Source organism: Ascochyta rabiei, chromosome 7, assembly GCF_004011695.2.
Source record: "Ascochyta rabiei chromosome 7, complete sequence".
In the NCBI taxonomy this organism is placed as follows: domain Eukaryota; kingdom Fungi; phylum Ascomycota; class Dothideomycetes; order Pleosporales; family Didymellaceae; genus Ascochyta; species Ascochyta rabiei.
Window position 1 is genome coordinate 1100001 of NC_082411.1, and position 24489 is coordinate 1124489.

At 57.0% G+C, this 24489-nt stretch overlaps 12 protein-coding genes across 12 annotated transcripts in view, besides 13 other annotated features; 3 read left to right on the forward strand and 9 right to left on the reverse strand.

The window, feature by feature from the left end:
• Nucleotides 1-561, reverse strand: part of EKO05_0004948 (uncharacterized protein) — a gene marked incomplete at both ends in the record, with an annotated part of 1801 nt that extends 1240 nt beyond the window's left edge. Inside the window, one exon of the mRNA XM_038939297.1 lies at nt 1-561. This exon is cut by the window's left edge and continues 472 nt beyond it. Coding sequence (XP_038799491.1) covers nt 1-561 — 561 coding nt within the window.
• A 741-nt stretch (nt 562-1302) lies between these two features.
• On the reverse strand, nt 1303-3444 carry EKO05_0004949 (uncharacterized protein; the record flags this gene model as incomplete). Its single annotated transcript, XM_038945698.1, has 1 exon — nt 1303-3444. The coding sequence occupies one exon, from the start codon at nt 3442-3444 to the stop codon at nt 1303-1305; it is 2142 nt and encodes a 713-aa protein (XP_038799492.1).
• Nucleotides 2269-2314: a tandem repeat.
• A 156-nt stretch (nt 3445-3600) lies between the features above and the next one.
• EKO05_0004950 (uncharacterized protein) lies at nt 3601-4825 on the forward strand (the record flags this gene model as incomplete). Its single annotated transcript, XM_038939319.1, has 2 exons — nt 3601-3716; nt 3772-4825. 2 exons carry the CDS (start codon nt 3601-3603, stop codon nt 4823-4825), a joined length of 1170 nt encoding a protein of 389 aa, XP_038799493.1.
• Nucleotides 4826-4916: 91 nt separating this feature from the next.
• Nucleotides 4917-5980, reverse strand: EKO05_0004951 (uncharacterized protein; the record flags this gene model as incomplete). Its single annotated transcript, XM_038939334.1, has 2 exons — nt 4917-5669; nt 5723-5980. 2 exons carry the CDS (start codon nt 5978-5980, stop codon nt 4917-4919), a joined length of 1011 nt encoding a protein of 336 aa, XP_038799494.1.
• A 154-nt stretch (nt 5981-6134) lies between these two features.
• On the forward strand, nt 6135-6938 carry EKO05_0004952 (Dolichyl-phosphate beta-D-mannosyltransferase; the record flags this gene model as incomplete). The annotated part of the gene is made up of 2 exons (XM_038939159.1): nt 6135-6247; nt 6317-6938. 2 exons carry the CDS (start codon nt 6135-6137, stop codon nt 6936-6938), a joined length of 735 nt encoding a protein of 244 aa, XP_038799495.1.
• A 176-nt stretch (nt 6939-7114) lies between these two features.
• Nucleotides 7115-7786, reverse strand: EKO05_0004953 (uncharacterized protein; the record flags this gene model as incomplete). Its single annotated transcript, XM_038945699.1, has 1 exon — nt 7115-7786. The coding sequence occupies one exon, from the start codon at nt 7784-7786 to the stop codon at nt 7115-7117; it is 672 nt and encodes a 223-aa protein (XP_038799496.1).
• Nucleotides 7247-7289: a tandem repeat.
• Nucleotides 7398-7431: a tandem repeat.
• Nucleotides 7432-7458: a tandem repeat.
• Nucleotides 7592-7637: a tandem repeat.
• An 851-nt stretch (nt 7787-8637) lies between the features above and the next one.
• Nucleotides 8638-9041, reverse strand: EKO05_0004954 (40S ribosomal protein S28; the record flags this gene model as incomplete). Its single annotated transcript, XM_038939432.1, has 3 exons — nt 8638-8699; nt 8755-8838; nt 8981-9041. 3 exons carry the CDS (start codon nt 9039-9041, stop codon nt 8638-8640), a joined length of 207 nt encoding a protein of 68 aa, XP_038799497.1.
• Nucleotides 9042-9667: 626 nt separating this feature from the next.
• EKO05_0004955 (uncharacterized protein) lies at nt 9668-11575 on the reverse strand (the record flags this gene model as incomplete). The annotated part of the gene is made up of 2 exons (XM_059636496.1): nt 9668-10342; nt 10397-11575. The coding sequence occupies 2 exons, from the start codon at nt 11573-11575 to the stop codon at nt 9668-9670; spliced, it is 1854 nt and encodes a 617-aa protein (XP_059492479.1).
• Nucleotides 11576-13049: 1474 nt separating this feature from the next.
• Nucleotides 13050-13075: a tandem repeat.
• A 119-nt stretch (nt 13076-13194) lies between these two features.
• EKO05_0004956 (uncharacterized protein) lies at nt 13195-14474 on the reverse strand (the record flags this gene model as incomplete). The annotated part of the gene is made up of 2 exons (XM_038939465.1): nt 13195-14002; nt 14065-14474. The coding sequence occupies 2 exons, from the start codon at nt 14472-14474 to the stop codon at nt 13195-13197; spliced, it is 1218 nt and encodes a 405-aa protein (XP_038799499.1).
• Nucleotides 14475-14658: 184 nt separating this feature from the next.
• Nucleotides 14659-14705: a tandem repeat.
• A 624-nt stretch (nt 14706-15329) lies between these two features.
• Nucleotides 15330-15363: a tandem repeat.
• An 80-nt stretch (nt 15364-15443) lies between these two features.
• Nucleotides 15444-15483: a tandem repeat.
• Nucleotides 15484-16132: 649 nt separating this feature from the next.
• Nucleotides 16133-16197: a tandem repeat.
• A 298-nt stretch (nt 16198-16495) lies between these two features.
• Nucleotides 16496-16573: a tandem repeat.
• Nucleotides 16574-17083: 510 nt separating this feature from the next.
• Nucleotides 17084-18181, reverse strand: EKO05_0004957 (uncharacterized protein; the record flags this gene model as incomplete). Its single annotated transcript, XM_038945701.1, has 1 exon — nt 17084-18181. One exon carries the CDS (start codon nt 18179-18181, stop codon nt 17084-17086), a length of 1098 nt encoding a protein of 365 aa, XP_038799500.1.
• A 115-nt stretch (nt 18182-18296) lies between these two features.
• Nucleotides 18297-18356: a tandem repeat.
• Nucleotides 18357-18532: 176 nt separating this feature from the next.
• EKO05_0004958 (uncharacterized protein) lies at nt 18533-19974 on the forward strand (the record flags this gene model as incomplete). Its single annotated transcript, XM_038939339.1, has 2 exons — nt 18533-18712; nt 18805-19974. 2 exons carry the CDS (start codon nt 18533-18535, stop codon nt 19972-19974), a joined length of 1350 nt encoding a protein of 449 aa, XP_038799501.1.
• A 461-nt stretch (nt 19975-20435) lies between these two features.
• EKO05_0004959 (uncharacterized protein) lies at nt 20436-23334 on the reverse strand (the record flags this gene model as incomplete). Its single annotated transcript, XM_038939492.1, has 2 exons — nt 20436-22801; nt 22854-23334. 2 exons carry the CDS (start codon nt 23332-23334, stop codon nt 20436-20438), a joined length of 2847 nt encoding a protein of 948 aa, XP_038799502.1.
• Nucleotides 20773-20822: a tandem repeat.
• Nucleotides 23335-24489: the final 1155 nt, after the last annotated feature.

The following is a 24489-nucleotide window of genomic DNA, read 5'->3' on the forward strand; positions in this document are numbered from 1 at the left end:
GACGCTCTTGTCTGTGCCCTCGAGATCGAGCCCGTTGAGCCAGCGCTCGAGCCCGACCTCACGGAACAGGAACTCGCGCTCTGCTAGCCCTCCTCCCTCTGCATCGGGCACGCTGACCCATCGTGAGTTGACCCATGTCTCCTCGCCGCGCCGTAAGAGGGTTGCTACCTCCTCCTTGGCCCGCCCGTCGAAGTATATGTAGGCGGCGATGGTCTCGTTGGGCGAGGTGGTCAGCGGCTTGTAGGGGGCTATGGCAGCGCCGTACTTGCCCCGCTCGCTGGTGAAGCCGGGGAGGCCGCCGACGATCCTGGGCTTGGGATTCGGGTCTTGGTCGGTTGGCTTGGGGGCCGAGTAGGGGACGTGGAGGCCCGGGGTGAGGAGGGTGATGGAGATGGCGAAGGTGGACTGCTCAGGCTTGGTCGCACCGGGGGGGACTTTGGCGGGGGGGACAGGAATGTACGAGGTGATGCGGTGGAATTTGGACTGCTTCTGTATCGAGTGCTCTGACAGCGGGCCGTTGGGGGTGTGGATGCTCACCGCGAGCCCCAGGAAGCAGGGCATGGCGGGCTGTGGCTACGGATAGCGGTTGCCTGCGCGGGGAGATAGCCGCGGGGGTGGTGCGGAGCTCGTCGACGGTGTGTGGCCTCGGCTCGCCTCTTGCAGGTTGCGGTGGCACTGCTGGGAGACGACGCTGCACAGGGAGCGGGCGCGGGCACGGGCGCGGGCGAAATTTGGGGGGTGGGGTGGCTCTGGCTGGCTGTGTTTACAAAAGGTCGGTGTATGCGGCGGAGAGCGCTCGGAGCGAGAAGAGGGACGATGCTCTACCACACGGAGCCAATCACATGAATCAGACGCGTGATAGCGCGCGTCCGCGGATAGCGCAGTCAGCCACAGGTCAGGAGGAGAGCGAGTCTAGCGGCAGCGAGTTGAGGCGGAGAGTCATGAAAGAAACAGGCCTGGTGGTGCTGTGGTGCCGTGGTGCTGTGGCGCTGTGGTGCTGTGGCGCTGTGGTGCCGTGGTCCTGTGGTCCTGTGGCGCTGTGGCGCTGTGGCGCTGTGGTCCTGTGATTGGGCGCCGTCCCAACATGTCGACATGTCGAGCAGCTCAGAGGGCCCTCGACCCTGCTTCCCCGCGTCGCGTCATCGTCAACAAACAGACCCAGCCTCACGCCCAAGCACACGCACGTCTTGCACTGAACTGACTTGAATGGCTTCACCCTGCATGCTGTCTGTGTGCTCTCCAATGGGAATTGGATTTCTCTGGTCTAGGGTATCATGTACAAAGCAACGCTACCTGATGGATTCACTCTCCATCAGAGGCAAACATGTCTTCAGCGCGCGGTCGCAGGCGCCTAGCCCGTGCTGCTGCTGTTTCTCCTGCTACTTCTCCTGCTACTTCTCCTGCTACTTCTCCTGCTACTTCTCCTGCTACTTCTCCTGCTACTTCTCCTGCTATTCCAGGTGCCGCTGCTGTTTCCCCTGCTATTTCAGCTACCGCTGCTGGAGACATACCCTTGCTCCACCCATCCAGCGCCTGCATATCCTCCCCATTCTCCTGATCCACATCCATCCTCTCCACCCCGTCATCGTGGTCCGCCTGGATCTTGCTAGCAGCCTTGCGCTTGCTTCTCTTCTCGGCCAACTTCCTCTCTTGCTCCTCCTGCTCCTTTTGTCTTTCTCGCGCGTTGAAAGCCTCGTCGAGATGCTCCAGTGCCGGCTTGTCGAACAAATGCTCGTCTTTCCACACCGTGAGGATGCTGTTGACCTCGTCTCGGTACGTTCTTTCTGTCATGCGGCCCATCTCTAGCTGCGCAGGAAGCTTCTGAAGGTGCTCAAACGCCTTACGCTCAACAAGCTGCGTACCGATAGCCAATCGATATTTGTAAGACACTCCAGACTCCCTCGATGTCGTCAGCAAAACGTCAGAGAGGATGCGAAGCGCGTTCAGAGTCGTCTGTCGAAGATCCGTGCGCCTGCGCTCTTCCCTGCCCTCTGTATCGCCAAGACGTCTTCTCGTGTTGGTTTCACTCATCTGGAAGGGCTCGATCAAATTCGAGACGAGAAGGTGAATGACCTCGTCCATGCCCTGAGCAGCGTGCTCGACAGCAAACACAGAGATAGCAGCGATGTCGTCGGCAACGATGCTTCCCGGTGGCAGCGATGTGAGCAACCACAGGAACATGGCTCTCGACCGGGGGCTCATGATACCGTGACCGTTATCCACCCTGCCAGGGTAGTTGTCACCAACAGGGAGCTGTCTCTGCTGAGGCTTCTCTTCGTCTTCGTCATCCTCTGAATCCTCGTAGTCGGCATCGAAGGCTCCCAAGTGATTCGCGAATTCGTCGGCGAGTGGGTCGGTAGGTCCTTGCCAGTTCCCTTGGCGCGCAAACATCTCCGAGTTGGGTGTGTCGCATACGATTTGATGCAGTCTCCAACGGTAGTATCGATTTACGGGGTGCTTCTGATCGAACAGCCAGGCGAATCGTTCTTCTTCCTGGACCTGTGCATCGTTCATCAGCCCAGCCTCGAATTCCACACCACCGTTGATCACACCCTCAATTGTCATATGTACCAAGCGTAGCGTTGCGGCATCTGGCGGCTGATTGGCAGTGACGACCAGACGTTCAGTGTCTGTGCGGGGGCGGTCTCTGTCTCTGGCTCCGCCTCCGAGGTCTGGTGGAGGAGCATAGCCCTTGACCACCTCTGGAGCCTGCCACCGAGCACCAAACGGCTCCGTGCGCTGTTCTGTACCCACAACACGCCCCCCAAGGTATCTATCCAGATGCAGATAGTATCCTCTCCCCAGGTATCTTTTGTCGTTCAGCCTGTTCATGGCATCGTCGAGATCTCGCGCGCTGGCGTCCTTGTCGAAGATGACTTTCATCGTTGCACTCGGCCGTCCTTTCTGCAATGAACCTTCTGACGGGATCCTTTCCACCTTGGTAACTTTCAGCGATGGAAATTCTGCGAAGAGCTCTTCGACTCGTTTGGGATCCATTGTCGGTGGTAGATTGGAGGCTTTCGCTACGACCGTTGTGTACAGGTTCTCCCTCGGCTTGCCCGCTCCGAGGGCAGCGGGACCTGTAGGGGCGCCGCCGCCGCCAAAACGTGATTGCGCCGGAGGGACCAGGCGTCCAGAGCCTGCGCTTCTGAATTCGTCGAGAGGATCAGTCTCGAGGGTGCCGGGCCCGCTCTTCATGTTCCGTTGCCTCCCAGTAAAATGCCTCTTGCTTCCCGTGGGAACAAACACATCCTCTTCCGCCTCCTGTCGCTCTGGTTCGCCGAGCACCTTGCTCCCAGCGCCGTGCTCCTCCTCGAATTCGGCCATGACCTTGTCCAGCGCATTTTTCTCTTCTCGCTCCTTTGCCTCCTCGTCCGCCTTCACTTTGGCGTTCAACTGGGCCTTGTTGGCCTTGGCCGCGCCCAACGAGAACTTGAACGCCATGTCGTTGGTGTGGTGTGTGTGCGGCAGCTCCCGCAGAAGTTCACGTTGCGGAGAAGAGCTGCTGGCGCCGATCACTTTAGCGCTGTTTTCGCCATCGTCACATCGCGAACAGAACAAGGGCCTCGACAACCTCACGACTACCTCCAAAGTCACATCATGTCATCGGCACAGGAGGTGCAGTCGTTACTAAGGTTCTTATCACAAGACGCAAAAGTGCCACTAGCACAAGCACTTGCCAAAGCCAAGGACCTTCAAGCTGCGAAGCTTGTCCTGTAAGCACGTGAGAGCGCGTTTATTGCGGCACGTCAAATCTGACGACGCGTGCAGGGCTGCAGATCTGGCAAAAGCAGACTTTTCAACCCTCAAGAGTATTTTCGAAGACGACAAGACGGCGCGACAGGTGCTCAATGCCGCAAAACGTGTATCGAAGAAGCGGTCCTTGGGTGAAGCATCAGGCACTGGTCCAGTACCAGCGCCGTCACCCAAGAAGATCAAACCATTGTACGGACAGCCTTTCAGTCCATCGGAAATCGAGGCTTCTCTTGTGCTTCCAGCAGCTGAACGAAACGAAGCTGCACTCAAATCGAAAGTCATCTTCACCAATCGAGCCCCCCTACTACTAGCCTTCACAGTGGCACTGCTGAAGTTCACCATGCCAGAACAGCCGTTGTCGAGCAGACTGAGCCTTGCACAAGCCGTTGTCAGTATGAACAGCAAGACCAAAGCGGTTCACATCGGTATCGACAGCGGGAAAACTGCAGAGGATGAAGGCTGGGGAGAAGGACAACCAATTATCCGGATCATGAATAGGGAGGTTCGAGTCACGAAGCGCTGGGGCTACGAATGGGAAGAGAGCTCAGCACCAGCAAAGGTCAAGAGTGAAGCATCGATGCAAGGCACTGTGAAAGAGGAAGACTCGACACAAGGGACCCTAGTAGGTGATGACGAGCCTGCGAAAGCCAAGGAACCCGCGCTCTGGGGTATCGACTTAGAAGCCCTCAAGAAAGCCAGTTCTGGGACTAGCCCACCTAAAGGATCCAGTCAGTTGCCTATCCACACCGCTCAAGGCGCACGAGCGTATCTGATGAAGTCTTTCGAAACACCAAAAGCGGCTCCAACAGGAACCGAAACCACACCTGTGAAGCGAGCCGCTGCTTCTCTGACGGCAGAGAAAGAGCGCAACCTGGGGATGTTGTTAGGTGCTCTCGAGCTCCTGTATCAGTCCTGGGCCCAGGTACTGAGCATGGAAGATCTTGATAGACGAGCTTGGGGCTGGTATGTACGCACGCGGCCAGAAGTTGCGTCTGGGCAGGCAGGCTGGGGTGGGAAGGGCACCGTCAAACTATCGGATATTCTTGAGCTCAGGCGACCCGCAGACTGATATTGACTGTGGAAAGACTGGCAGGCGGGTATTGTAACCTGGACGTGAACCAAATTCTTCAATCCATCCTTCGGCTTCGTCCAGCTAAGCTTTAGTCCTGCTTGCGCTCAGGACTACTTGGAACCGCACTCTCATCGTCGGAACCATGGGAGGTAGGAGTTGACTTTCTAGAGTCCGCCGGGTGCCAGTCCCTCAGTGCTTGGAGGTTCTTAATCATGGCCACCTTTGCAAACTTGTCGCTCGCTGTATGCTTCACCAGCGTGCTCACAAGGTCTTTGCCTTTTTTTGCAAAATCAGTCTTGTAGTGTTCGCTACGATCCAGCATAAGAGCATTCCACCCAGCTCTCTTGGCACCAAAGAAGTCGTGCTCGAGCGAGTCCCCCACGTACAGCTTCTCGAAATCATCCACCTTCAGTCCGTCGTCTCTGCCAGTCAACAATACTTTCAACGAATCAACGGCGGCGTCATACATGCCACGATCGGGCTTTTCAACACCGACATCGTAGCTAAGCACGACGAAACTGGCGTCGTCTTCCAAAGCAGCTTCTGCAGTGCGCTGGTCTGGTGTGCCCACTCTTCTTGGGCCGATTTTAAGACCGAATGATTCCAGAATACCAGGTACTCGGTCATCTGAGTTCGTGATGATCCCAACGACAGTCGTCTGCCAGGGCCAAACTTCAACGTCAGTTGATGACTTGTCGCGCAGCATCTGGAAGAACGGCTTGACGTCTGGAAAGATATCGTAGCCCTCTTTGGTCGAGTAGCGAGTCAGGAGTTCATCCACCAGAGCCTGCGGCACGTCCTGGCCTGGTTCTAACCATGGCTGGAATGTGCTGTGAATGACCTGTACATTGTTAGCTGGCCCTTGACCCATGTTATGATGAGATGTTATCCTACATTCCTCCACCACTTCTCTGCGCCCAGCCCTGTTGCTTTGCCATAATTTGGACTTGTTTTTGAACTTTCCTTGAACGCTCTTTTGAACTCGCTACCAACGTCCGCCTCAGGATTTCTTGTGTCGCATTTTACTCCATGACGAATAGCAGCTTGAGCGTACGCTCTTGGGATAGGGGTGTTGGGCTGGAACAGCGTCCCAAATGCATCAAAGCATAACAGCAGGTTCTTCTTTGCGCTTTGCGCTCGTGTTGGAAACATGGTGATGGATGGAGCAGTCTGGTCGCACGCTGAAAGGGGAGGTGGCCCTTGCGCCTTCCAATGGGACACGACGAACTCGCGAATTCAGGAACGCTCGCTCACCACGAACCACCTTCACTACAGTCACTCCTTCACCCACTGCCCACCACCCAAGATGGCGCCGACCAAGCAGACAAACGACAAATACTCGGTCCTCCTCCCCACATACAACGAGCGCCGCAACCTGCCCATAATAGCATGGCTGCTGAACAAGACGTTCACCGAGAAGTCGGTACCCCTGCACACCCCTCAAATCCACCACGAGAGTTGCATTGGCAGCTAACAGCAAGCCTGCAGCAACCTTGACTGGGAACTCATCATCGTGGACGACGGCTCTCCAGACGGAACGCAAGAAATCGCCGCGCAGCTGCAGAAAGTGTACACACCAGCACGCATCCAGATCCGGGCGCGCGCAGGCAAGCTGGGCCTGGGCACCGCGTACGTCCACGGGCTGCAGTACGCCACGGGTAACTTTGTCATCATCATGGACGCCGACTTCAGCCATCACCCCAAGTTCATCCCGGAGATGATCCGCCTGCAACAGACCAAGAACTACGACATTGTCACCGGCACGCGGTATGCAGGCGACGGCGGCGTGTTCGGCTGGGACCTGAAGCGGAAGTTTGTCTCGCGCGGCGCCAATCTCTTCGCCGACACGGTGCTCAGGCCGGGCGTCAGCGACTTGACGGGCAGCTTCCGGTTGTACAAAAAGGAGGTGCTGCAGAAGGTCATCCGGAGCACGGAGAGCAAAGGCTACACGTTCCAGATGGAGATGATGGTGCGCGCAAAGGCCATGGGCTGCACGGTGGCCGAGGTGCCCATCTCGTTTGTCGACCGTCTGTACGGCGAGAGCAAGCTTGGCGGAGACGAGATTGTCGAGTACGCAAAGGGCGTGCTGAACCTGTGGCTGAAGGTTTGAGCGAGGGCACGATTGCATGGCGTCGGCGTTGGACGGGTCAGGAATACGGACATTGTTCGAGGCCTTCGGGCCTGCTGATGAAAGATATCCACGGCAGGTAGGGAGATGGTTACTTTGGGGGCTTTGCGTACATCTGCTACTGCCTTTAACTATAACAATTCACTTCTTCTCCTTTGTCACCTCTCTCCCACGACCTCCCCTGGCGTCAGAAACCCCTCTTCGCTGCCCCCCACCGGATGGCTCGTGAGCGCCGCATTTCGACACTGCGAAACAAAAACCTGATGAGACGACCTCACGACCGAGTCCTTCCTGAGCTGCCCTTGCCCTTGCCCTTGCCCCGCCTGGCCAGCCTCATCAGGAACAGACAGCAGTTCGCAACCGCACTCCACGGTCTCCTCCCGCGCAGCAGACGGCGGGAGAGGGAAACGAAACACACCCGAGTCCTCAGTAACGAGCACGTGTCTCTGTTCCTGTCCCTGTCCCTGTCCCTGTCCGTGTGCGTGTGCGTGTGCGTGTGCGTATTCCAGACAACCACTCTCTCGAACCTCGCGCTCAAGAGGCCAAGCAGGAGCGTCCCCGTGCGTGCGAGCACTCGAGAGCGTCGTCTCCGCCATGGGCGTGTCGGCGGGCACGGCTGTTGTTGGGCTCACCGGCTTCTTCGGCTTCTTCGGCGGCTGTTGCTTCTTCCTCTGCTTCTTCAGCGGGCTCGCCTGCCTGCGTCCGCGTGCGGCGAGGGACAGGAGGCGCCGGAGCTTCGTGGGCGTGTGGTCTGTCGTGGGAGTGTGGGGTTGCTTGGTGGGTGGTGGGAGTGCTGTACGGGTATTATGGGGGGTGCTGTCGGGGGTCATTGCCGTGTGGACTGAGAGTGTGGGTTCGTGTGGGCGTGAGAGAGAGAGAGAGAAATTAATAAGATGGAGACAGGGGGGTGTTTGTGCAGCGCTTCGTTCTTTCCTTTTATTTATTCCATTTTTATACCCCTCCGGCTTCTTGGGGACAGGTCGTTGCACACTCGTACATGCCTACTTATCATCGTATGCCTGCCGACAGCCGGGTGGGCGAAGGGATGGAGTGATCGAAGCTAGAGGCAGGACACCCCGCGCTGGGCATTACAATGCTGAAGCTGACCCTGGTAAGCATGATGTCAATATACTTTGGCGAAGAGAAGAAAATCGATAGATGGGCAGGAAGAATGTGTGGTACGTGGTACAAGGGATAGTTGTAGGTGAGCGCTAGGAGCCCGTGGGTGGGCGAACGGCGGGTACGACTGCGACTGCGGATGACTGGAAGGGTAGAAGCCGGGTATCCACCTCACTTCATTGTTGGGTGGCAGATCGTGGTGAGGTTCGAGTGTAGTATCGCTGATGGATAGTTCTGACAAGCTTGGTACAGCGAGCAGTCATGCTGGTGTTGTAGGCTACATTGATCTACGCTCGTGAGCAGCAGCAGCCCCTTGGAGATGACAGTAGTTGCACGTGTTAGCACGCGTGTGGAGGTATCGTTTCATTCAGGAGCAAGTCCCAGTTCGTTGATTCTCTGGTTATCATGTCTCCTCACATATCCTCCCCAGTCGCGGCGCCTTGCAGCACCCGACTAACGCATCCATGCCCTCATGATGACCATGTGTAAAGCCGATTCATTCGTGAAGAACTCCGGAACCGAAGGAAAATGCCAACGCGCCACTTTTCCCCAAAGCGAGCGCTTATCGCAGACGGCGGGCCTCGCGTTCGGACTCGAGCAGGCAGAGGATGTCGTTCTCACGGACTGTGCAGTGTTAGTTGGCCCGAGTCTGGCACGGTGGACGGGGAGGGTTACGTACCAGCGCCCTTGACGTTGCGGATGATGGAACGGGTCTGGTCGTCCATGAACTCGACACGGCACTGGGTGACACCACCACGGGAGCCTGTGGTGCCGTTAGCCTACGCTTCTTGCAGTTTTTCGTTTTATTTTTTTCTGCAGCTGTGCAGCTGTGCAGCCGTGCCGCCGTGCAGTTGCGCTCCATCTCTTCCTCGTGCGCTGCCTGGCACAGTGCGGGGATCGCGTACCGGTTCGGCCAAGGACACGAGTGACCTTGACGAGCTTGACGGGGGCCTTAGCGGTATCCATTGTGTGAGAATGTGTGTTCGACGGGAGGCGGTCGTTCGGTGTGGATTGCGCAGCGGGTTGGATGTCTTGCTCTTGCTGTTGCAAATTCACCAGTGCGGAAATTCGCTAAGCGCGCTAGCGTGGTGGCCCATTTTAGCTCATCACGTGCCCTGGCCACTTCACCTACGCATCCATCGACGTTGGGGCTCGCAGATCATGTCGTACACATGCACAGTCGTGTCTGAGTTCCGAGTTCTTTTGTTTTCGCCTATGACTCTCTTCTGCTGAATTGCATGGCAAACGGGCATGGACACGAGCGGGTGCATGCTGAAGAACATGGGAGGCCGGCCAGAGGTTGACTGCAATCCATGGTCAGCATGCAGACCTTCCGTATCGGGCAGGTTCGTCTCGATGACCACGCTGGTCCCCGTCATGAGCCCGACACGAGACACTGTGGTCACACAACCCACACACAACACTGCATAGATTCATGAACTCGTATACACACATGATCGTTCAACAACTCGTCACTTCAATCGCGCGCTGTGCTTCCATGCAATCGCTAAATACGTTATTTCTAGAAAGGGTATCCGCTCTTCCAAATCCAAACCACCTGATGTAGCCAGCAAGTTTGCTTGAACTTCGTGCTACCGCCTCCCCTCCCACCACGCCTTGTCCTTCTCCCTGCGATGCGGCATCTCTTCTCTGATCTCCGTCTCGCCCCCGTCGTACACGCTCGTCCTGGGCCTGCTTCTCGCCCTCCCGTTCTTCTCCACTACGCTTCTCCTCCGCGTGCTCCTTGCATCGGCTTTCTCGTCCATTGGGAATGTGGATCTCGGCGTCATGGTGTCCCTCCTGCGTCTGCTCGTCGTACTCGCCGCTCCGGGGGTGGTCGGCGCCCGCGAACTCATGTCTGCGCTCATAGGCCGTTGGCTGCGGCGCTTGCTGTCGCGCGTCTTGGTCGGGGGAGGTCGCTTGATGTAGTCATACGTGTCTGGGTCTTTGCGTGCAAGTTCCCGTTCGAGGCGCCAGAGCGGTGCTTCCGGGAGGATCTTGACGGCGTCCGTGTCTCGCCATTTGATCCGCCAGTGGATCTCTGGATCGGCCGCGCGCTGGCCGTTGGGCCCGTAGTCAACGACCAGTTTGTAGCTGTCGGTTAGAGCGCGTGCTTCGTAGTCTCCGCGGTCCAGCTGCCCGGGGCCTTGAAGACGGTAGCGTGTGCGAACAGAAGGATGGATGTACTCGTTAGTTTGTCGAAGAGGGCGATCTGTACTGCGGCCTGTGAAGGGGTCCACGGCGTGGTATTGGCCCGGTTGGCGGATCTGCATCATGTCAATGAACGTGCTGCTTGCGGGGTCGCGTAACAGAGAACGCACTGTACTTCCACCCACGGCCATTACCCCTTTCAACTCGTTGTAGATTTTGCCAAAACTCCACGGCCGTATCCCTTGTCCTACACCCTTGTAGTAGTCCTCATTCAGGGCATCTTGCTCAAAAAGGTAGTCGTCACGCATTTCCAGGAACGGCTCCAGTTGGCTCATCATCCACGCCAGTGTAATATTCGCAAGTTGCATATCATCGTAGCCACCTCCGATATTTGCATGCACGCCTGGAAACCATACTTGGCGCAGCGTTGTCCGGTTGCCTTCTGGCTTTTCCCACACAGCTGGTGAAAATGACGATCGGTTCTCGTCAAGAGCGAGGGCTTGGAAGGCGTTCTCAATGCAGTTGCTGAGTTTCGTGTCATAGAAGGCTGTTGCGCGGGACTGTTTGCCTTGCAGGCCGGCGCGCTGCAGAAGACCAATTCGCGGAATACCAAGACTGCCCACCGTATCCCAGACCGCAATGGCTTTGATGGGAACGTCGAGCCTCGTCAGGCCACGACGTTCCAGCTCTTCCGCATACCGAGGATCGCTTGCACTGGGCTTGCGTGGGAACGGGATATCGGGGTGTTTTGGCACGTAGTTGGGATCTCTTCGGTGTTGACAGTCTTCGTAGACTTCTGGGAGGTCGTTGAGTCCCTTCTTCGTGAGCAGACCAACTTCGCCAATCAGACCAGCTATGCTACGTGCGGTGAAGGCGCCTCTTGAAAATCCAATGAGAAAAATCTCGTCGCCATGGTGGTAGTTGTTTGCCAAGAACGCGTATGCTTCTCGAACGTTGTCCGGAAGGCCTTTCCCAGTAGTGCCTGAGATGAGCTTGTACAACGGTCCCCCAGCCGTCCCTACACCAGAAGTGTAATTTACGATCTGGGGTATGCCGTCTTGGGTGACAGACTTGATGGCTCTTGATACCCGGGTAACATTGCTTGGAATCGCAAGATCTCCATTCTTCTCGCCATCGTCTGAATTCAGCCAGGTCCCATCGCACGCAACAATTAGTCTCTTGAACATGCCTCTCCCTCCGCTCAGCCCTGGCGTGTCCATAAGCGGCCCGTTTCGGCCGACACTTCTTGCTCTACTTCTTGCTCGGACTGGCATGTCGACCACGATTGGCGTTCGTGGACTTCTTGGAGGACCATCTACCACGATGGGTCCTGGAGGCGGTGCCCGCATGCTGGGCGCCCTGCTCCGACTCCTGGCTCGAGATGGCGCCACCGACATCTCTGCGCTTCTTCTGTGTCTTCGCTTCGGCGTGAAGTTGGAAGATGCGCTGGACGGAGACGAGGGCTCGTAGCCCGACTCCGAGTCGCTGTTGGAGGAGGCCACGTTAGGTGATTAAGCCACGCGCGGGTGTGGCCGATGATTCTATGGAGATGTGCGGGTAAGGCTTGCAGCTGACTTGTAGTCTAGCGATGCAGTATTATGTGTCTTGGCCCGCAATTGTCGGTAATTGCGTATGCAGTAGGCTGAACTGCAATCGATGTCCTGTAGTTTCCAATACTCCTCCCAATGTCCAACTCTTGCTGCGCGGCCGTTGCTTCGTCAATTGGGTATCTCTTCCCAATATCGTGAGCTCCAAATTCCAGAAATCCAGACCCCTACGGTCGTAAGGCGGTCCTGCAACAACGTTGGGAGAGCGCGATTCGCCAATCTCACGCAGTCACTCTTGCATGACCGTAGAGCGAAACAGAACCAAAAGGAGAGAGGAACTGCGCGCATGCGCGCTCTTACATGCGTGGTTGGGCTGTCTTTTCTGCAAATGCGCTGGCTGGCGCGCCCAAGGTCATTGGTGCTCCAGCTGATCTGAGCGTCTTGGTTTCCCAGCCTCCTTATGCGAACTTTTGTTCGCGATTCTGTACATATAGACAACAAAAGTTTGGATCAGTTGTGTTCGAATCGCTTTTCATGACATTCAAAAGGACGTTGCAGTGTGCGCTGGTCGTATCCACTATGCAAAGCACGACCAAAGTGAAGCTGCATGGACAGCTGGCAGAGCTTCTCCATACTAAGACTGACCGCCATCTCCATGGGCTTCCGCTGTCGCCAAGGGCACGCGTTCCCCCAACCGCCGGGGATCGCCCGGCCATCGAGCACGATTCGCGGGTCAGGCTTGGGCTCCAGTTAAAAAAGCATCCGGTGAGGCCCCAGAGCTGCCTGCATAAGTGAGTTTTAGAGGCATGCAGTCGAGCGCAAAGGGCGAGGAATTCATGTGGGGAAGACCCATCTAACGTGCAGTTAAGCTCCTAGCGAAGTCGAGAACATGGGACCGATCACGCAACGTCAACAGGGTCTGGAAGAGTATCAACTGTTTTTCCAATTTGGAGACGACTTTTGTCTAGATGGTCCAGTTCGATCTTGTGCGGAAAAATGGTCACAACCCCATCGCGACAGCTCGCAACCACTCCAGGATAAACGTACATGCGCCGAGTAACAACCGATGCCCCAGGCTAAATATGTCGTGTCCAGTCAAACCCATACACTCAAACACAACAACTATTGTACAGTATCCTAAGGACTCCCACATGGCAGGTGGGGTGCCTCGACTGAGCTCCGTTGCTGTATGCCAACAGCCAGAGTGTATGATGCAACGCAAACGACTCATGTAGAATATCCATCTACAAAACAAAGCGCCTGCAAGAGAAAAGCTAAAAGAAAAAAAAAAAGAAAAAAAAAGGGAAATGACTAGAGAGGAAATAATAAAGATGTAGCCCAAAGAAGAGACAGATGATGCGTAGGGAAATCGTCAAGATCGTGTGCTGGAATAGATGATGGTGGTGGTGCTTGCGGGTGGCCTAGTAGCTGCCGAACATCTCATCGAGCTCATCGAGCTCAATGTGCTCCGGACTCCGCATGTCGGACCAGCTCCAGTCAATGTCGGCGATCTCGAGTTTTACCTCGTGAGGCTTGAAGGCTGGTGGGGGCATCTCCAGGTGAAACGCCTGCGATTTCAGGGCGGGGCTGCTGATGGAGAAATCAAAAGATGAGTTGGCCATGTGACCAAAAAGGGCAGCCGCTGCTTCTGAGTTCTTGCGCGCGGCAAGTTCCTCAGTCTCCTCAATAGACTGGGCAATATCGTCCATGCTGACGTCGGAAGGTTGAATTGGTTCGGTAGACAGGCTGGCCGAACGTTCACGCTCAGCCTCTTGGCTTTTCCGCCTTTGTTGCAGAAACGATGCAGTCAAGGTAAACTCGCGCTCTTCTTTCTCCAGTGGCGGGGACTGGGCACGACGATTATGCGCAATGTTGGCAATCGTGGGAGGGTGGGTCTGACTTGAGAAGAGATCCGCGCTGCCGTTTTCGTCGTAGTCGGATAGATCCAGTTCAGGCGAAGGCGACATTCGGGCTCGTGCGCGTGCATCCATATCCTCCTCCTCGGAAACGCCGGATGACAGGGAGGGGGTGACAATGCGCGGCATGATTGCGCCATTTGCGGCATCGGCGGGAATCGGCTGGTGGGGCGTGGTGGTGAGGAAGTAGTAGACGCGCTTAGGGTGCGTGCCAACCAGTTTCTTGTCGAGGGGACATCTGGATAGCGCGGTCCATGAGCGCTTCAGATAGGTGGCTAGGCGCGATGAGATGATGGCGGCAGGGTTCGCAGAGCTTGGAAGGGTTAGTATGTATTGCTCGAAACTGGGCATGTGGACAGTAGGTTGGGAACGTACCTCTCGACCATGGGAATCGTAGGCGACAGTACTGTCGCAAGCTCCTTCAGCAGGTGGGGTCGGTTTCCCGTCTTCTCGAGCTGCTGGATGACACCCACGACGATCTCATCGTCAATGCCTTGTGTGTCCACCTTTGCCTGGGCGGAGTCGCCGCCAGGAGAGGGTGGCGGGGTGTCTGCGACACGGCCAGCGCTCTTGGGTCGCGGCTCGTCGAGGGCGCGCAGTGGCAGAGTATTCGAGGGCGATGCGAGTGACGATGTGCTGGACCCTGAATGCGAGCGTTTCTGCTTCTTTGCAGGCTGCTGGAGGTCCGAGGTCAAAGGCGGTGAGCGCGCAGACCGAGGCGCTCCAGGTATCGCTATGCCCAGGGACGGCAGCGAGAGTGATTTGCGGCGCGTATTGTACGGCATTTTGGTTGTGGCGGCGGTGCAGTCGCAGTGATCGCGTGAGATGGAAGAAGGCGACACTTGCCGACAGCAGGAAAATAATTGAGGCTGGCAGACGGGAGGCAGCCAAAAGTGTGGTTGCTGGGCGGATGCCAGGGGTGACGATTGGTCGCGGAATGCACGACTAAGCTGCAGGCTGTACGTGACCGGCTACTGGCTACTGGCTACTGGCTACTGGCTACTGGCTACTGGCTAGCATGCAAGGTAGCGTGCGACGTGCCTGTCTATCTGCACGGCCGAGGTAGGTAATGATGGAAGAAGGGGTGGAAGGGGTATTGAATTAAGCTTGAATAAAGGTGACGGGCGATGGGGGCCGACGAGTTGCAGTCCGGCGGCACTCTTCTGACGACGCACGCCTTCTGCGCAACGGTTGCGTAACGAGGCGGCGGCGGCGGCGAATGGTTGCCTCGAGCACAAGCTAGCAACAGCAACAGCGATACAGCGATGCAATGGAGCGAGACAGTCAAGTTCGCAACGGCAGGACCACGAACTATCTCGGCGCAGGAGGAATGCAAGTGTGTTGAACAGATGAACGGTCCCTGGGAGAGTTCGAGGGGGGAGATGAGGGGGGAGAGGAGAGGGGAGGGGTGCGATGAAGGGAAGGAACGAGGGTAGGTGGAGCAGTGGTGAAGAAAGTGCGACTAGGCTGCCTAATGAAGCCGTGCGTCGAGGTAGGGTGAATGGTGTAGGGGCAGTGTCAGGGATGAGGCCTCTGGTCCGCCAGGCCGATGACAGCATGCTAACTTTAGAGCCGTTTTCGCTTTGCTGGCGCTGCTGGCTGCCAGGGGCTAGAGTGTGCTCCTGTCTCCGTCCACGTTGTGGCTGTCTGTGTATGTGTGTGTCTGTCTGGCTGCGTGCAGCTCGTACACAACGGCGCCTGAGAGGGAGGAAGCCGCAAAACCTTTGTTGCAGACAGCCTGGCCTTATCGTCCGTCTTGCATCTTGCATCTTGCATCTTGCATCTTGCATCTTGTGCGTGGTCTGAGTGGCCAGTGCAATGCTGACCTGCTCGGCAGACGACGACCTGTAACTTGTTTGTCTGGGTAGCAGCAGCAGCACAGCGGGAGGTGCGTACTCTGATCTTCGGCAGCCCAGCACCCTCACCTCTGGCCGTGACCTCATGCTCAGCATGCTCGGCAGCGCTCCCTCGTCCAGCGTGCACATCCTTGCCCATCTGCACCTGAGCGGGCCGTCGACTGCTGTCCTGGAGCTGACCGCCTCACCTCCCTTTCCCGTGCATCAGGATGCGCAAACGGCCTTGACGCGACTGGTTGCACACCTTCCAAGATCTGATGCTTCGTGCATATCATCTCGACCCAGCGTACAGGCACACCCTGCCCGGCTCTAGCCCGACGCAGACCTGTGCAGACGGTAGCCCCACGTTCGCGACAGGGACATCCCAGGCGGTGAGGAGGCCGTTCGAGAAGAAACTTTCTGGGTTTTTCACCTCCGGACCTTGGGCGTTCGCCATGCGGTAAGGTCTCGGCAGCCAGAGAAGCGTCTTTTCGCCGATCCAGCAACTGCACCGTCCGTGATGCGCAGAGACTTTCTGCTGGCCCGCCAGTCGTGGCGGGGTCATCGCAATCCATTGCACTGGACAGGTGCGTGCGCGGCTTCGCGACACCCTCCACGACCCTCCACGACCCTCCGTGACCCTCCATGACCCTCCATGACCCTCCATGACCCTTCTGGAAACTGTTGTTTCACCCAAGCTCCACCCGCATCGCTTCTTCTGCTCACAGTGCACACTCGACGCACGCGACGTGCCACCACTCCCGGTGATTGGCAGGGGGCGCGCTCCTTTGTGTGATGCACTTCGCCCTATCCGGCCTAGACAGATCCAGTCTGCCTGCCCACGCAGCGTCACTAATGTGGGGTGGTAGCAGCTGTCGCGCGCCAAACTTTGGCTGGCGCGCAAACAACGACCGGAAGCGCTACGCCGCTCCCCAGACGAAGGCGGACGACGGAGTGAATCGGGAAGCTGCCTGTTGCTGTGGTGCTGCTCTTCACCGCGATGTTGGTGGAGGTGTCGAACTTGCTGTTGGTGTTGGTGTTGGTGTTGCAGAAGAGCCGTCTTTGGCTCTTTGCTGCACGGGCACCGTCGAGTCAGGAAGTGCCCTCTTCCATGTAGGTCAGCGCCCTCAGCCGACTCGGCATCGCCATGATCAATGATTACGACTGAGCTCATAGTTGCGAGATACGCGTTATCATTTGGGAAAGCTTGACGCGCAAGCTTGCGATAGGTGCTGTTCAAACCTTGGACCACTCGCCTCCCCACGTTAGGATACAATCGTCTATCGTCCGTGTTCGTCGCCGGCGCACTCGCCTGACCTGCTGCTGTTCCCAAAATGCGGGACATGACCCCCATTCATTGACCATCAACCCGGTTGAACCAACATCGACAGCCACCCAGCGCTTCACTCGACAACGCTATCCTGAGAGCCAAGCCTTGGTCTCCCCAGGATGCAGCATGGGCCATGGCTTCTATCAAGACGCCATTTGCCTGCGCCCCACCTCGCAACCGCAACGGTGCGGGTGTGGAGGAAATGACGCAGCACAGTGGACATGTCGTTTCACTGCCAGAAAGACCACCACGGCTTTTGCGCCACCGAAGACGCCGTCTGCGGCGCAAGCGGCTGCTCTCCAGTCACGACTTCGGCCATCCTCTTTCGCTGGCCCTTTCGGGGCTTCAGCTCTAGCCACCATGTCGTGCCGAAATTGTACCTTTTGATCGTCACGACTTCAAGCCCACTCTCTTCGACAATCTTGCCAATGTCCTTGTTCCACCAACACCCATGCTCGTCCGCGTGAGCCAGTGCTGTCTGGTCGAGCAAGCTGTTGAGCCAGTTGTAATGCGACTTGCCGTGCTCCAGAAGCAATATCTGCCCATCTTCCTTTGTGCATGCCTCAATGTTCTGCAGCAGCTTCACGGGCTCTGGCGTAGAGCAGAGACCCATGGTTTCCACCACTGTATCGTAGCCGTCTTGGGCATCAAAGGGCGGCGTGATGGGGTCTAGAGCCGATTGCCGCTTGAAGAAGACGCGGCTGAAGTACTCCTTGTGCGTGTCGTTCCACTTGCGCCTCGCCACCTCCAACATGGGCGCACTGGAGTCGAGCAGAGTCACGGTTGCGCATTGCTTCGTTTTGTAGTAGGGTATGTTCCTGCCCGTGCCCACGGCCACCTCCAGCACGTGTCCCCTTGCGAGCTTGGCGAGCTTCTTGCGCTTCCCTGTGAGCAGCAGCAGTGCCTCGGACGTGTCGACTTTCTCGTCGTAGCCCTCGGCCTCTTTGTCGAATCGATCTGTGAGGTCCGCCGGCAGGTCCTTGATGTCGACCTCGCGCGTCAACGAGGCGTACAGCATGACACCGTACATGCCGAGTCCGAATGCGACCAGTCCGACTCCAAACATGGGCCATTGCCTCCATCGCCGCAGCTTTGCCTGGTGCTGTGCAGATGCCAATTGCTCGTCGGACAGTCTCTGTAGGTCGGAGAGTTTCGGTCGCGCTGCCCAGACCTTTCGAATCGCCTGCTCCGGCGTCTGGTTGGGGTCTGGCTTCGGTATGTCGTACAGGGATGGTTGCGGTGATCTTCGGTTCAAAGGCAGCGCGCGTCTGACGGGTATCGCGTTCGACGTAGGAACCGATCGAGGCGGCTTCGGGAGCTTGGCCATGGCGATGTATCTGGCGTGGTGGTATTTGTCTGTGCTGGTCGACTGACCATGGTCGAGATGGGAGCTGTCCAGATGGTCGGTTCTTGGAGCTCAGACCCTTCCCGATTTCCGAGCTCCACACTACGCCACACCACGCCACGCCACGCCACACCATGCCATGCCATGCCACATCACGAGACGGGACCCGTCAACCGCGCTGAACCGACGACGACATCGGAGTCTGAGTTGGCCCACGCTTGAAATTTGGAGATCCGGCCATGTAGAACTCGCGCCAATGCAATCAGTTGCTCTCTTCCACTGCTGCCGCTGTCACTGTCACTGTCGCTGTGTGCTTTGATTTCTTACCGCGCAATGTCTGCTTCCACGTCTTCTTCTTCGTCGTCCCCAAAGATACCCAAGTCCGTCATCATCGTCGGAAGCGGTGCTTTTGGTCTTTCCACAGCTTGGGCGCTCTGCAGAAATCCGGAATTCACCTACACCTCAATCACCGTCGTAGATCGCCAGACGTTCCCGACGCCCGACGGTTCCAGCGTAAGTCGGCTCTGTGCCGTTAGGCGGCCTGTGTCTGCGTCCCAAGAAGGAAGCAACATCTTCGACTTCCACGCTAACCACATCACTTCTAGATTGATACCTCACGCATCATCCGTCCCGACTATGCGTCCCCACCGTACAACCGCCTCGCAAACATTGCCCAGGACCGCTGGCGCACCGACTTTGCGCCCGAGGAGTACCACGAGACCGGTCTCGCACTGACGGCCTGGGGCAAGGAGCAGAACTATGTGCAAGCGTCGCTCGCCAACGTCCGCAAAATTGGAACCGACAGAATCCAAGTTCTCGACTCGCCTGCAGAAATCGGCAAGGCGGCAGGTCTCGAAGGAAACGATGCGTGGGGCAACGGCAGCACAGGATACGTGAATTGGAGTTCAGGCTGGGCCAACGCCGAGGGCGCCATGATCTGGCTGCGCGAGAGAGTCGAGAAGCTGAACCGCGTCAAGTTTGTCGTCGGCGGCGTCAAGAAGCTTTTGATCGACCACAAGACAAACACTGTCTCCGGCGTCCGCCTTTACGACTCCACCGAGCTCACGGCAGACCTGACCATCCTGGCTGCGGGCGCCTGGACAGCTTCGCTCATTGACCTGCGCGGCATCTGCAAAGCAACTGGCCAGGTCATCTGCTACATGCCCATTTCTTCGGAAGAACAGGCACGTCTCGGCTCGCAGCCCACGATTCTCAACCTCTCGCACGGCCTCTTCATGATCCCGCCCTCGAACAAGCTCCTCAAAGTAGCCCGCCACGGTCACGGCTATGTCAACCCCACCACAATCCCACACCCAGAGTCCGAAGACCCCAACGAGACAATCACAACGTCTCTGCCCTGGACAGCCGTCGACGACCCCAACCAAGCCGTCCCGGAAGAAGGCCAGCGCGATCTCCGAAACTTCCTCGCCGCCATCCACCCCTCGCTCGCCGTGCCCTCGCGCCCTTTCACAAAGAGCAAGATCTGCTGGTACACAGACACGCGCGACGGCGACTTCCTCATCTCGTACCACCCCAAGTACACCGGTCTGTTCGTCGCCACAGGCGGCTCGGGCCACGGCTTCAAATTCCTCCCCGTCATCGGCGACAGCATCTTGGAGTGTGTGCTGGGCCGCACCCCCAAGGACTTTGTCGGCAGGTGGGAGTGGCCTGCTGGCCCGCTGCCGGAGGATCAGTGGCCTGGCGATGGAAGCAGGGGCGGGCCCGTGGGCTTGGTGCTGGCTGAGGAGATGGCGAAGAGTAAGGGGAAGTTGTAGATTCATTTAGCTTCATCAGGTCACCATCGAGCAGGACGCGTAAGAGGCTGCATGGCGTTTAGTTGACTCTCACAGCTCGGCGCATCCTTGTTCATCACTGCACTCACTGCACAACATCTCCTTCATCACAGCACAGCGCAAGTTAAGCATAGCGTGTAAATTTGCAATTTTTTCAATCCTTCCCCTTCCCATGCGCAGTCTCGAATGAATATCCGAGCGCACCATTTTCGACCGGATAAAAAAAAAGAAAAAGGAGGACCCTAAGCGCCAATAATAGACAGCGCACGCTGATGCTTGAAAATACACATGTCGAAAGACCAAATACATTACAAGACGAAAATGCCGGGCAGCCGCCCTGCGCCTTGGATCTCTGCCGGCGCGATAGGATGCAGAAGAAAAAGGAGATTCGTTCCTTATTGCGTCATCTGCTGGTAGACCTAAGAGTACGTATGCACTCCGCTTCACTCCCTCTTGTATTGGAAGCGCTCGACAGGTGGGCTCTGCGATCTGTACGGGTTGTTGGAGCCACTGGGACCAGACGCTCCGTAAGGCGACCTGCTCTCGTCCTCCTGCTCCCGCTCGCGCTCTTCCGTTGTCATGACCACACGTGGCCGGCTGTTGGATCGCGGCGGTGGTATCATGGTCTGGAACTGGTACTCCTCAACTTGCCCTGTCGAGATAGAGTTGGGCGATCCTGGCGCTGTGCTGCGGTGCACAGATGTCGTGGGTTGAAGGGGCTGGGGTGGCGACGCATACTGGTTGCTGTAGTTGGATGCCTGTGGGTTCACTGACAGGGGAAGTGGGGGTGGTCGATTGAAGTCTGTCGAGGGGCGAGTAGCGTATGGCGACAGAGTAGTACCTCCTTTGCGCTTTCCAGCCGTGCTGGCCTTGTGTAGCAAGCTCTTGACCTCATCCAGATCAGGTCGAGCGTCGGTGCTAGGGCGTCCGAGGGTGCTAACATCGTCACGAGCGTTCCAGGTGTCGTCGCGGACAGTGTCAACTCCCGGTTTGCGGTTGGTCAAGGAAGTGATGGCAAACTCCTCGCTCTGCACTCCGACGCCGAGATAGTCGTTGCTCGTGGACTTGCCCTTGTCGTTGGGGTCATCGGGCTTGTTCAGAGGTACCATACGGCCCTTGTCGGCGTTCATCTTGTACGCCTCGTACGCCTCCCGGGCCTCAGCTGGTGGGACACTGACAGACCATGTAGGCTTGTCAGCCGAGCCCAAGGCGGCATCTCCGCCAGCTGGACTATTGATTGGAACCTTGCGCAGGGCAACCACCAAAGCGCACATGAACTTGGATCGTCTGGATGCACGAAGAGACTCGTTTGACCAGTTGCTCTTGTGGCGAATCTCGACCCTCAGCTCAAGCTTGTTCATCTCAGCAATGCTGATGACCTCGATATCGGTATCAGGGTGGAAATCACGGCTGTTGGCAGGATCACGAAGGAAGGATTGCATTTCGAGCTTGAGGAGGTTGATGTCCTCGAACGGAGTGTCGAAAGCGCAGAACACAGAGACCTGTTCGCGCATGGCCTTGCTTCGTGTGATGTTCTCCACCCAAAGCGTGTTCAAAACGATGTTGGGAATCTGGACAGTCTTGCCGTTGGCAACACGCTTGAAAACCGTGTAAAGCAGGGCAATGTGCTCGACGGTAAGCTGCTCCGAGGTGATGTCAACGCGGTCGCCGATATCGTAGGGGTGCTTGGCGAACAAGAAGATGCAAGAACCAAGAATCTCCTGAGCGGTCGTGGCGAAGACAAACGATAGCGAGAGGAGAGCTGTGGCAGAAGTAGTCAGGGTGCCGACGAAGCTAGGGCTGAGGAACGCGACAAAGACGAAGATGCAGACGATGAAGACCATGGTGAACAACAGGCCGTCAAGCGCGTTGATGGCCGCATCGACGTCGTGCATGCTGGTGTTGATGGACTTGCGCTGTCTTCCAATCTCCGTGACGGTGAGGATCATCTCGTCCAAACTGATGTCGCCGTTACCATCACGGTCAAGCGATGCGAAACATTCCTCAGCCTCTTCGGCACGTCCAGGACCCATTACTTCGACCAAATCTTCCTGGTACAGTTCGTTCTTGCCCTCGACAACGAAAGACATCCAGATGCGTTTAGCGAGAGCCTCGGCAGATCGGTTCCTCTCCAGAGCAGTGAGAACGATGGAGTGGGCGGAGTTGACATCGAAGACCTTCTTACCAGTGATCTCGGAGGCGATGGTACCGAATACTGAAGTGACCTTGTCTCCAATTCGGCCAACGTCGCGACCAACTTCCTGTACGAGACGCATGGGTGTACGGGTACCAGAGCGGCCTTTCTTGGAGGTGCTCTTCTTGCTGCCCGGCAAAAGATCAAGGAGGGTTTCGTGAATGGTGTAATCTTCCTCGGCGAATTCGTTGCAGTAGGCTGGGAACAGCGCGCGAGATGCGTCATACAGAATACCCAGCAGGTAGATGCTGCGCTTCGAGTCCTGAATCTTCTGATCAAACTGCTTGCGGTGGTAGCTAATGCTGATCAACTGGATTAAGACGCGCTCAGCGAGGATGATGACAGTGCAGACCAGCAGCGCAAGTAACACCGACTGCATCTTACCGATCCATGTCGGTGTGATACCCTCTTTTACGTTCTTCTCTGTACGAACAACAAGGCCAGGGAAAGTAGCTTGGTTAACAATCATCCAGAGAACAAAGGAAAGCGGCTTCTCGACAGCGCGCAGGAGAAGAGCATATTTCTTGACTCCAGGACTGACTACACCAATGAGGAACTCGAAAACTTTGGGCAGGAAGTGAGCGACAATCTTCATGACCCAGAAACTGAGCCAGACTGGAACATTTGTAAGCAGGTGCGGGCCGTGGACATGGCAGCGTGAACGTACTGATTTCAATCCAAATCCAGAACCGCCTCTGGTCTGTGCCACCAATGGAGCCAGTGATGGTTCCGGTCTGTGACAAGATGATGGGAATGGCAAGCAAGAGGGCTACAGGCGCGACATAGATCATGTAGCGCGTGACGATGCTGTAGTTGAGGATCTTGGTGTATATGCGACCCATGCGGTTTAAAGCCGTCTTTTCCTGTTCGGCGACTTCGCGAGGTGGCAGCGGCGCGCCTGTCCTGGAATCGACTTTGACAAGCTGCCTGCGTCCCTTGGTGGAGAGGCCATTGAGTATGCCGCTCTTTTCCGACTGCTTCTCGTCTGATGTGGGCGACGGTGTGTGACTAACCACCGTCTGTAATGGGATATCGTTGCCTCGGCCGGCCATGTTTTCGCTGTCGCCAATGGCGTTGAGTGGCTGGAAGCCGTGATTCGAAAGACGGAACGACCTCTGCGAAGGTGACCGTTGCGAATGGGCAGTCATAAGGGAAAAGTCAATGGGTGGTCGTGGCAGGCGTTGCCTTCACCGCGGGGAGCGAGTGTAGGTGAAGCGAGTGAAACGTCCCCTAGCAGCTGAAATCGAAAAAGAAGAAAAAGGGAGCTGCGGAGGAATGTGCGTCGAGCACGATGCTCAATGTGCGTGGTACAGTGGAAACGACCTATGACGACAACGGCGGGCGGAGGTTGAAGGTTGAAGCGAAGGCCCGCCGACGGTTTCCAGTGCCCCCAAGGAAACAAGGAAACAAGGAAACAGAGAAACGAGGGTCCAGCTCTCCAGACACACGATGGATTCGGAAACAGACGCGAGGTGAGCACGCGAGAAGATGAGTGAAGCAGAGAATTTCATCAGGAGGACAAGTGCTTTCAAAAGCACCGCGTCGCAGTCCCCGGACCCTGGCGTGTGGCTTGCTTCCCCTGCAGCTTCAAAACACGCTTGTTGCCGGTCAAGCGAATCATGGTGATCCCGGCCTGCGTTGTCAAACTCAAAGGGGAACGCCTCCATCGCTGATCCAAGAGCCGCTTCTGTGCAAGTCCAACAAACGGGCTGCGCGTGGAGCACCAACCATCAGCAAAACAGCGCCGTTGTCTACCAGACTTCTCTCCTTCAGACGTGAGCGGCGACGCGGCGGCCCACTGGAATGCGAAGCATCGTGAGTGGATGACGATCCCTGAGTTGATCCGATCTGGACTCGCGCCCCAACTGCCCGTATCGATAAGCTTTTGCTGTTGGACTTCATGTTGGGACACGCTCTTGGGCAGTGGAGCTTCTGCTCCACAATGATGAGCGTGTTGCAATGCGGGAGGATGCATCCACCTGCTGACGTATCGCAGAACGACATCTGTGATCGATTGCACCAACAGGCGCTCCGCAGCTGACGAGCTTGTCTGAAGCCTCGACGCTTCGACATGGTATGAGGCGACGAACTGACCACAAGGCTTCACAGTGTGGCACCCAGTGTGGCACACAATGTGGCACACGACTCGCCGCCACAAAAGTGCCGCAAATGGAGCCATGCTTGAGGATTTAGCAGGGCCGGCTATACCCTCGGCTCATGCAGTGCAATTTCGGTCGCCGTTTGCTGGGGCGTTCAAGTCTCTGATGCTGCGGCGTTCGAGTCTCTGATGGCGCCGCGTAGTG